Genomic DNA, 12,362 nt, shown 5'->3' on the forward strand with positions numbered 1-12,362 from the left:
TTTACATGGTGCCGTTTTTCATTTTGACTTTTCTTCCATTTTTAAGCATTGCAAAAATGTGATGATCAAAATTGATAATCGCTAACATGATAATGACATTTGTTAACAAAATAAAAAATGATATAACCCAATAGGTTCGTAGTAAGCATGACATATTTATTAGTTGATTAGAGGAACAAAAGTTTACAATGAATGATGTAATTTTTAACAAACATTAAATCAGAAAATGGCTTCATGCCACATTTTATTTTCATGTCAAAATTCGAACGATTTAAATGATTAAATCGGCATGTATCTTAACCCGTCAACACCATACACAAACATTCATACATTGATATTACTTGAAAACTATTTTGAATAGTACAAGAAAACTAACCATAAGTAAGGCGAAGCTAGTGAGATGATCACATTCGCAGTCTGTATGACTTCCTTTCACATGTTCTTTTACTATACATCCTTGGCTCGACCATTCTATACTGGACGATCCAGTTGGTTCAACAAAGACACACTGTGGTCGATCAGAACTCTAAATATGTATCAAAAAAAGTTGAAACAATATCTATAAATATTTGAATGTTAATTAGGTACTTCAAATAAAAAAAATTATACATTGTAGTCTAAAAAAGGCAAAAAAGACCCATTTTAAGTATCATGAAAATAATATGATATGAAGATATTCGCTTTTACTGTTATTTCTGAATTTCCTTTTACACGCTTGTATCCTTTGTCAGCAAATGTGAAATGAATTGGTATACATAACAGATAAATGATATTATTTTGTAAGTTAGGCAATAAATGCCAATTTATATTATTTATATATTATTTTTTATTTTAAAAGACTCGTAAAGGCTAACTATTTTAAAAAGCATAGTCAAACTGGTTAAGATATGTGTGTAATCAAATAGTACAATTCCTTTTGCTCAATTTTGACAACATTTTGTGTCGAAAGAAATTTATACATACAAACTATTGCTACATATTAATGTAAAAGTCTACATTCTAGAACGAAAACATACATCATCAAAATGTTTAAATCTGAAGACGACAGGTTGCTTTAGTCCTTGCACGTTGGTATTCTGTACTGATGTTGATATTACAGGAGCATTTACTGCGTTTACACTCTGGACATTGATAGGCGTCACTAAAGGTGCCTTCAAGTTCTTTGTGATAGCATTCTGTGTACGAAAATTTAAATAAATTTTAAACATACTGAAGACCGTTCTTTGACCTATAATGGATGAAGATGTTTCCATCCACATCACAATTTGTAAAAGTAAACCATTATAGGTCAACGTATAAATGAATACAAGATATAATAAAAATATGAAAGTTTACTTTTATAAATTGTGAATTGGATGGAAAGTTGTCTCATTGGCACTCATACCACACCTTCTTATATCTAATTACAATTGTTAGTTATAAATGTTTAAAGAATTACATAATTCAAAAAAGTTACACTTTGTTAAATAAATAAAATTAAAAAATCTAAAAGAAAATAATAATAATAGTTATTAAAAACAAAAGAGGTTTATTAAATACGTCACATAAATATAAAAATGTACTATAAGTGTCATGAAAATACTCCCAAACACTAAGGTTCCCAATACTTTTGACTGACAATTTTTACTGATAAACAAGCAAACATGTTATATGACATACTCTTAATCAGGCGAGTCTAGAAAGTTATTCTTATCTCTTTCGGACAATTAAAGCATGTATCGTCAATGACAAGTTTCAGATTAAACTATATATATAAATATATTCTTTTCTTCCTTAACTATATATAAAAAAAATCATACAAAACGCTTACTTTGAAGACTTTGTTGTTACCGTATACTGCGAATGCAAGTCTTGGCGAATTACCACCAACCATTTGGAAAAATGATGACGGTATAATAACTCCAGATTGCAGGTCTGTTAGATCAACCCCGTCCTTTATAGTTATCTATAATATATACATGTTGTTTGATGTTTTAACAATTGAATGATAATAGATTTATGATATCATTTTGATGTTTGTAATGTTGTTGCTTTTATAATTTCATCCTTTTCAAGACTATTGAACAACGGCATATTACTGTTGCCTTTATTAAGGCTGTTACGTCCTACTTTTACATACAAAATTTAAATTTTTGACTTCGATTTAAAACATTTGGCAAAAGTACAATAACACTTAAAAAATGTGAAGTAAGTTATAACATCCTGCAGAAATGTCAGAAAAAATGTCAGAAAAATCTTGTTTAGAACAGTACAAACCGAAATGTTCGAATATAATCGAAAGTAGAACTGTTAAAAATCTGTAAATACAGTGGAATAACATTATTGGTACTATTTATATTGCATCAGAATTACATTTAAAAAAACATTGCTTGAGACCGACCAATATGAAAATGATTAACCTAATTCAAACGTTGAAGAACTGATAAAACAAAAAAAAAACACAGAGTATAGAAAGGCGTCAAGGCAACTGTTCTAAAGACTGTAAGGACTGCTCTAGATCAGGCATCATTACAGTTCGTGATACATTCTTAGAGCGGTTAAAACTTATCCTAACTGGTTTTCAGTAATTCATTAAAAAATCAATTCCTTATGTAAATTCTGTGTTTTTTTTTTATTTTCATAATTGAAAGTGGTCAAGGTCTACAAAGAACATAACATACAAATTTAACAATGTAATTTGAATGAAACGTGAATATGATGAATCGTGAAACTAAATTAAATTTTTGAATTAAACGTGGGGTTTCCTTATTTTGTAAATACATTTTAAAAGGATGAAAATAACCAAACATTGACTAATTCAATCATTTGAAATTGAACTTGTCGGTTTGTAAATTCTTTGATCAAGTTTATCAAATAACAAATAAAAAAACATACTCCATTTTTACTTATTCCTTGCGTTTGCGACACAATTGCTGCCATAGTTAGTCCTGAAAAGTTATTAGGGTCACTTTTTCGCACTGCTAATGCCAAGTTGTCTTTTACTGCTGTAAATTCTCCAGATGAAGGTACGATTCCATTAGCCAAACTTTCTACAGTCTTAACAAATCTATTGTAACATTAAAAATATGACAGATGTACATTTCAAATGCATATCAGAAAAAGGGTTAATTTGTCAGTACACTTTATTCTGTGTGTAGTAAAAAAATGAAAAAAGATTATATCCAATTTCCAGAGCAAATTAAATGATCGTTAGAAAAAGACAGTGGCAACTTCTGTTGCATATTTTATTTTTATTTAAATGAGTAGAATTTATCTACACATAGTGTACTAGAAATGCTGTGTTCTCATTTCCCATATCTCAGAGCATACATAATAGATTCATATTATCTCTAGTTTTTGTGTTTATAACTTAAAAGTATTTAAGAACAATATATTAATTAGGCTACGATAATAAAACCTCCAGAGCAATGACTCGGTGGTAACACCTACACCGACTTTTTACGATAATCAAGATCGAAGTTTTTTCAAGCTCTATATAATTTAAAAACAAAACCGTTTCAAATTATCTGTAACATAGAAACCTTATGTAATTTTAACAGTATCTCATATTAACAGTATTGTTAATATTGTCACATAAGCGGGGGGATTTGGCTAGCGACAAAACCAGGTTCATCCCATCATTTTGTCTTAAATAGTCCTGTCTATTTTCAGAAATATCATTGCAGTTGTTATCAAAAAGTTCGTTTATATGTATGTAGCATTGGCGTTTGTTCAGTGTTTCTGTTGTTCCCTTGTTTTCCTCTTATAGTTGATATAATGTCCTCGGTTCAAGTTTGTAACCCGAATTGGTTTTCTCGCAAATCGGTTTATGATTTTTAAACAGCGGTTTAACACTGTTCCCTTTACTAAAATTCTCAATTTACTTATAATAGAAAGTATCATTTCCTGTCAATTCGTATATTCATGCAAAATTGATAATAGCTATATTAGTGGTGTGTCCCTGATTCTTATAAAAATTTCACGAAGGACATTTAATAATTAGAAATCTGATTTTTATGTTAATTTGATGTAAAGCGCGATCATAAAACTTGACACAAACGACATGACATACCTTTCTGATGACTGGTACGTAGTTTCTGACTCTGTTATAACATTTTCTGGTGAGTTAAGTATATTACTCATTGTTTCAACCATGTCCTGACCTTTCTGTGTGTTTGTATATAGCGAACCTTCTATTAGCAGATCTTCAATTACCTCCATTGATAGAGATATGTCAATGTCGGTAAAAGAAGGCGATTCTCTGGATAATGAAAGAAGGTCTGACTGAATACTGTTAGCGTTACCTATAACAATAAAACACAGAACAAAATATTAATTGCAACAGAAATAACGTTAAACATGTTTTAAGAGCTCGGCACTTTTATCTCATTATACAAAACTAAACTCCAGTAAAAGTGATTGAAATTTAGAACCGATAAAACGTTGTGAATATTAACATTCGAATGTACATGTAATTGGTATTGGTAACAGCTTTGAAGTCGAGCGACAGTTGTTGTCCATTTGTTTGATGTGTTTTGTCATTTGATTAAGGACTTTTCGATTGAATTTTCCTCGGAAATCAGTAGTTTTGTGATTTTAATTCTCAAATTTTTATTTGATTTGTCCATTAACCTGTGTTTGATTCCAGCATGCCAATATTGAGTCGTATATAGACGGAACATGCCACTGGTCACTGGCGTACACAATCATAATAGATATAGGAAGATCTGGTGTGAGTGCCAATGAGACAACTTTCCATCCAAATAACAATTTATAAAAGTAAACCATTATAGGTCGATGTACGGCCTTCAACACGGAGCCTTGGCTCACACCGAACAACAAGCTATAAAGGGCCCGAAAATTACTAGTGTAAAACCATTCAAACGGGAAAACCAACGGTCTGATCTATATAAAAAAGTTTGATGATTTTTTTTTATATAGAATAACACTTACTACTATCCACGTTTGTGTTGGCGAGTTCAGTAAGAGACTGTGTGACTTGATTTATATACTGACAAGACGATGTATCTGGTGTATTCCATACTGGTTGTCCTGATTGGTCTGTGGAACTATTAGATATGATAAATCATAGTAATCAGTTATTGGGTTAAAAATACATCAATTATTACGTGCGAAGGTATTTCTGGATTTTACTTCATCAGGACTGTATATACCGAAAATAACGAACGCCAAAGATATAGAACTTACAACACATGTGATGGGCTAAATGCGCAAATGTGGTCTTAGAGAAGTAAAAAACCCAAAATAAAGTCAACTTAACATGAAGAAGTTGCAATGCTAGTTTAAAAGCAAAAGACATATCAATTCAACAACGAAAGGTTATAAAAATATATGAACTATAACAGAACACAGCCATTATCATTAAAATTTATACTTTCGTTTCAAGCTTCTGGTTCTATCAAATGGTCATCGTGTCTAAAACTGGTATGTATGTTTTGATTCTGCAATTTGTGGGCTAGGTGGAAAAAGGTGTGGTTGAGCGCTAGTAAAACTGTATTCATGCTTGTATGTTATGTGCATGTAGGAAGTCAGGCTCTTTGAACACGGTGTTAGTATCTGTCATTTATCTGTGTTGTCTGTGTTTTCTTTCGGAAAATTTTGTTCCAAAACAGGAATATGACATTTGTTTCATTGCTCCGTTGTTTGATATTGTTTGATTTCGTCAGTTTTCACAGACCTCCCCTGTTGGAATGCATTTTGAAGTTTTGTATATTTGTTCTTTTTTATATGTTTATAAAATCAGAGGAATCGGTAGTTGGTTCTTCACTGATTCTTATGCTATCCCTTTCCTTGTTTGCTTTAGAAAAACTTAATTCTAACAATGGGGTAGCCAGTTATCTTAGAAAATAAAAACCAGCACGGATATATGCAATCGACATAACCGAAAATCTTATTGGTTATATAAATATTTCAAAAGCTGTTTAGCTCATCTTCATTACTATCGTACTACCAATCTCATTTTAATCGTATCTCCATAGTTTGTAATTACCAAATTCGTGTTGCTGAAGCTCCTGAATTACCGGAACAGGGTACAGTTGATATTTCTGCTGGGAAAACCGGTTTCCATTGGAACTGGCCTTTAGTATCACTTGTAGTTTCTGCTGGACACTTGCCATCTAAATCATAAAATAATTCCTCTTTTAGAAATATTGTCAGACGCATAAATCAGAAATATATCACCTGTAGGACAAACAAAAGGTATAAACTATCTTCAGTTTCCTATTTTTGCTTTGATATATCTTAATTATTGTTTAAAGTTAATATAATTGTAAATAATACAAATAATTCAGCAAAGTAATTGGACATGTATGGTTCAAATGACAGATTTAAGACTTATGGAGAAGAATTACAGAACATTTACAAAAAAAAACGAAATATACCCTTATTATGAGTAAATGAATATGGTAGATTGCCATTATAATCACATATTTCTGTAATATTAGAAGCTGTTGGATTTATCAACTACAACAATTATTATTTAACTTAAGATTTGGTATAACCAAGACAATTTGATTGTTGATACAAATGTATTATTATTTGTAAAAACAAGGATACAGGGTCAAGCAAAAGAGACTTTGAATGATCAAATGAGCATTTCATCTAAGTGTTATTTATTTAAATATATTGCCAATAATGTATGTTTTTAGAATTATCTAACTAAACATATGAATGTTAGAGTGTTTTAAACTCGGCTTAGATTGTCTTCACATAATTTGTTTGATGAAGTAGACCGTTATCATGGAGTAAATAGGTTAGATAGAAAGTGTACTCTTTGTACTTTGAATACCACTGAAAATGAATTCAATTTCGTCTTACAATGTGAATGCTATTAAGACTTAAGCAGACAGTTTAGTAAACCTTATTATTATATACGTCCATCTCGTTCAAATTAGTGCAACTTATCAGCACTGAAAATGTAAAAGATTTGCGTAGTTTGTGTAAATTCTTGTTTAATGCACTTAATCATAGGACCGAACTGTTAGTGATCAATACTTGATATTTATTTGCTTCTCTGATGTCTAATGCCATGTTATGTTATAAAAGTGTATTTGTATTTATTCCACTGATAAGCATAATGTGCTTAAAGTAATAAAGAATTGAATTGAATTATCAGTGCGGTATATCTTTCCAATGTTTTAGATTTAATTAAAAATCTGGATTAATTATGAAAGAATAATAATTACCAAGGAGAGTAACATCTGTACTGAGTATTGGAAAGGCTGGCGAGTACAAGTGTGACAATTGTGGGATTTGTTTTTTAATGAAGGAAGATCGATTGTCACTGTCAACCTCTTCTATTGTGGTTATCACTACTTTTACATTTATAGTCCTTTTTGGAGACCTGAAAAATCAACTCATTATTACCAAGACATGTGATTAACATGTACGTCACAATGTTTGGTTAAAATGTTTCAATTATTAAAAAATAAGCAAAACAAACCAACAAATATAATTTGTAGATGATACAATAAAAGTATTTTTCAAAGTCAAAAAACATGTTAACAAGTGATCAATGTCATGCGTACAAAGCCCTTTTTTTCGATTGATCTTCAAAGCCGAATATGTAAAAGCCAAGGATGTATAAGGATAAAATACGTTGAAGAGCTATAAACCAAAAAGGACATAAAAAGTAGCCAAATCCATCTACGGCCAACTTTGCCTGGGAAAGTGGAAATAGTTCTTGTCTGTATTAGTTCATTTTGTTCAATATCATACCTAGAGCCTTCGTTATAATACATTCGATATGAAAAATGCCATGTAATACTCTGATATTATTGCACACCTGACTTATTCAGGTTAGAACGCCTTTCCTGTAATTAGTAATTTAGACTAGTTCATGTATTCCGATATTGAGATCTTGGACCTCCGAGGAATAGAAGTTCCTAAATTATTTCTATTCTATTAGCTTAACATTTCATTATACAAATATTGAAACGTATAAATGGCATTTGATTTTTTTTATAAAACATCAACCTAGTGGACGAATTTCTTTCTTTCACTATATTTCACAGATCATTTGCCTCTTTTCATTCAAATTGAAGCTTCTTGGTGTGTAGGCTTGATCTTACAATTAATAGATAGATTTCCTTCCGTTTTGTACTAATGACCGGACTATGCATAGACTATTAATTTTGTAATAAGTATAGTATTGTGTACCCACTTTATATTTATATTCTTATATAATTTTATAAAAACTCCAGTAAACACGTAATTGAGAGAAGAAGACACAATGGATAAACGTTAATTTAACAGAAAGATAGATAAATTCAACCAAGGCTTATCCGTATCATTCTTTACTTATATAACAATACATATATTAGGAATTTTCGCTTCTTTTGTTTTTGAATTTTTGCTATACATTCGGAATCCTCTATTTTTATTCATGTAGTGCGACTTAAATAATTCTCTGCTACCACCTAATTTACATAATTTTATGTTACATATAGTTTAAAAAGCCATATTTGAAACCTTATAAAATCCTTGTTATTTTTTCATATTTTGTTTTTTTTAGAAAAATGGTGCCAATGTATAATATAAAAAAGTATAGAAAAAATTATTTTCCGTAAAATTTTCAATGTCTTATATCTTAAAAACAATCATAAGGACTATGTTTTCCCCTTCTTTAATAGTTTCTTTATTTATGAACTATCAATTTGAAACAGTCTTTTAAATATTTTTTTTTTTAACAGAGTAACAAACATCCTTAAATAAGCATATCTTCAGAGAGCTAAACTAAACATCTAGAACTCTTGGATGGCACACTCACAAAAATATACATGCAGTTGATTTTAAATAACGAAAATTATTTATCAAAATATAATATGTAAAAGTAAAATTCAGAACGGAAATTCCCTTAACAAATGGCAAAACCAATAGATCAAAACCATTAAACGAATGAAAAGTAACTGAAATACTCCTGAATAAGTAAAGGCATTTCCTTATGTTAAACATTGTGGATGAAACCATTTTTTTGTGTATGAAAATCACTGAAAACTTCCTTATGTTTAGTTAATATTGATCAGATACAGTAACTGTGAAGTAATGGACAAAAAAAAGGCATAGCCGCATAAACCAATTTTCTTGTTCAAATATAAATAACTGAAATTTTCGAAATAAATTAATTTAACTCACATTTCAATTTCAATTCGTTATATTCTATAAATATGCATTCGTAAAAATGTTTTGTAGACAGATGGAAGTATTTAATTAAAAATCGGTTATGTTATAATGTTCATTTAAGTTACTTCCATACACGGATCTACTATTAAATGTTACTCTGTCATAAGATGAAAATAAATCTTATTGCAAAAAAAAAAAAGAATAAATAGTAATAACATATACAATGAGAAAAAAAAATTAAAAGTGAAGAAACTTTTTTATCTAAAAGTTTGTAGTTAAATCGTTAAGAGTTTGTAGAGACTGTCGAATGAAAGCCACAATTTCAGATACGCTTTCCTGGATTTACCTTCAGCCCAATATTTGAAAGCCAATGACGTTTTGGACCGAAACAGCTGATGAAATACTTGTTTTTTTTCCTCTCAGATAGTTAACTTATCGAAAAATCAACATAACAGAAACTGTTGTAAATCTTTAGACAAAGGGTTACTACTTTATTCCTAAAAGTATTGTTAAGAGTAAATTATTATCATAGATAATGTATGTCATTAATATTCGCTATAACCAACACATACATAAAATTTTAAATGCATATCAATATACCACCATACCAGCAATCCTTAAAACAAAACGTACTATCGATGTAATAATGTCATTTAATTCTTGTTCAAAGCATAAAATAGTGTTTTTCAGTACGTACGATTTGAATGGTTTACACCTATAACATGTTTTAAATAATACGTCGGACGAGTCAATACGATAGAATACAATTGTGTTTAACATTTCTATGCAAAAATATCACACAAGGTTGAAAACGTTAAGCACGACCCAAATTGGAGTGGACTATGCTGTCATTAAGCATGGTCAATGCTAACACAGCACAACATTATGATTATAGCATGTCTTGAAACCTGCAAAAAATGTCATTGTATCAATCGAAAAGCAACTAAAATTAACTTATTCATTGTTTCGAACAAGAGGCGTTACGAATATACACCACGAACCTTCTGTGAGGACATGAGATAACACTCTAATTAGATCAATACGATATGCTTACATGTGTATAACGTATTGACATTTTTTGCATTTGTATTGCTTGTTTATGTGCAGAAACTCTCGTCGCGATATAGCTTTTTTGCGACAAAAAGCAATAAGCAATCACCAATAAACTCTGATATTGAAAAAGAAAAACTTACTCGATGACTGTAACTGTTGAAACAAAACTGCCAAATGAATCAGCTCTGTTGTTCAGTGCATTGTCAATCTACATTATTCAATATTCATAATAATAATTAACATATAGAATACACAAAATAGTTAATATAATTTCGTGAGAAATAGTGCTGATGATTGTTCTTTTTTATCATTTGATTGAAAATTTAAAAAAAAAACACATTTAGTATAGATTGGTAATCTATGTGTGAATAGCTTTTGGATTCTTTTATATTTTTCTCGATTTCGTTTTTCGCTGTTTCACTTGTATATTCAGTCTTTATCTTGATTGTAACTGTTTTTAAACAGTTAGCTGCCCATTTAATTTGTAAAGAAACACTAAATAAAAGGAAATGAGAAGTATGGTCGTCAGAAGACAAAACTTAGCCAAATCATTCAGACACGTGTAGGCAAAACATATGCGGAAAAAATAAGATATATAGAAATCTACGTGTAATCGAAAATTCCAAAAAAACGTGATTGATATCAAACACTTTAAACCATAAGGCAACCTTTATTGCATGACACACCTTACATATATATAGTATTAGTTGTCAAAGTGATTAATTGATCAAATTATGAATTAAAATGCTTGGAGAAATAACGTTAATAATCACCTGAGACTGAACAGCAGTGACAAATGTTGTGTAGAATATTAATCCAGGATTAGATAAACTATCTGGTATGTCTGCATTCACAACTATTTTTACCATATAAGCCGAGGTGTGTAATCTACCTATATATTAGTGTATATAATAGGAATGAAAGTAAAATATAAAAAAATGCAAAACTAGTTAACAACAAAATGTTCAAACTGCTTCCAAAGGTTTTGTAAATTTGGCCTCCTAAAAAACCTGCATGCCTGTATTTGACAAAATACGTGTTATTATCTTCTTCTAATAACTTGTCTTAATAAAGAAAAGGTAAGACCGGTAATCAAAAGTTAGACGGACAATCATACCCTACAAATATGTTAAGCATCATTCATTGATTTTTGACAGAAAAATTATCTCGATAAATAACATACCCGTATAACGTTTTAAACCAACATATAAGTCGTATTCAGGATAATTACTTGCATACCTTTTTTCTGTATTTTATATCTCTTTGCTAAAATTATTTTGTTTGGAAAAAGATGTTCTTACACAATAGATCATAGTAAAATAGGACTGTAAGATCATAGTAAATGATTTAAAACTGAATATGAAACCGATAGGATATGAAATTACTCTTTTTGTAAACAAAATTAGTGTCGAACTTTAAGGTTTGTCCTTCATTAATTTCCGTTCTTTGACAATAGTGTTCCGTTACTTCCCATTAATACAGTTTATATTTGTCAAATGTTTGATGTATACACTTGTTTTTTGTACTAGCGTCTTTGAAATAAATGATGTAAAGCTTTTGTTCATTTGAAAACATTTACGTTCTAGGAAAAGAATATTTAAAACTTGGAAATTTGTTATTATTTTAATTATCAGAAATATCAGAGGTTTCTTTTTACTACATTTGCAGTATTTTGATTTTAAAACCTTAACCTTTTCTTAATTTAGACAAGTTACAAGGAGATAGTATCACGTTTTTTGCCAAATACAGACATGCAGATAATGGTTAGTAAGCCAAATTAAGATCAGAGTTTATTTTACTATATTTGCAGTATTTTGATTTCAGAGGCCGTCGTTTTGTTCTTTACTTGAAGACAACTACTCAAGTTTAGACGGAATAACTCTTCCTTGTCACAGTGTATAAAATTAATAGTTACACCAAAAATAAAAAGAACACATTATATATTGTTTGTGTCCGAAGCGCTTTTTGTTTGGATTTAACTTCATCAAAACACTAAAACAGTCTTAGATATATATGTAAATATATATTTTCATTTGCTTTTCGGTTTTGTTTTTAAAATGTTTATAAATATAAATGTGAGCATTTTTATTTCAAATTGAATAACTGATTTTATTTTTATTTTGTTTGTTTCTTTGTGATGTTTTCTACTTGATAAGGTTGCTGTAAAGAAGGAAGCGTTTTAATCAAAA

At 29.7% G+C, this 12,362-nt stretch overlaps 1 protein-coding gene across 2 annotated transcripts in view; it reads right to left on the bottom strand.

Annotated features, from left to right (window-relative positions):
- The window catches only part of LOC139490663 (adhesion G-protein coupled receptor G6-like), a 77,536-nt gene that overhangs the window by 16,304 nt on the left and 48,870 nt on the right, over positions 1 to 12,362 (bottom strand). For both annotated transcript variants that reach the window (XM_071277575.1, XM_071277574.1), the window contains exons 10-19: positions 10,947 to 11,065; positions 10,314 to 10,381; positions 7,185 to 7,342; positions 5,990 to 6,116; positions 4,933 to 5,048; positions 4,052 to 4,283; positions 2,875 to 3,046; positions 1,811 to 1,945; positions 1,017 to 1,175; positions 377 to 526 (exon numbers count right to left, since the gene is read on the bottom strand). In XM_071277575.1, the coding sequence (XP_071133676.1) occupies positions 377 to 526; positions 1,017 to 1,175; positions 1,811 to 1,945; positions 2,875 to 3,046; positions 4,052 to 4,283; positions 4,933 to 5,048; positions 5,990 to 6,116; positions 7,185 to 7,342; positions 10,314 to 10,381; positions 10,947 to 11,065 (1,436 nt within the window). The remainder of the gene's footprint in view (positions 1 to 376; positions 527 to 1,016; positions 1,176 to 1,810; positions 1,946 to 2,874; positions 3,047 to 4,051; positions 4,284 to 4,932; positions 5,049 to 5,989; positions 6,117 to 7,184; positions 7,343 to 10,313; positions 10,382 to 10,946; positions 11,066 to 12,362) is intronic.

This window comes from Mytilus edulis, chromosome 10 (assembly GCF_963676685.1).
Source record: "Mytilus edulis chromosome 10, xbMytEdul2.2, whole genome shotgun sequence".
Taxonomy (NCBI): domain Eukaryota; kingdom Metazoa; phylum Mollusca; class Bivalvia; order Mytilida; family Mytilidae; genus Mytilus; species Mytilus edulis.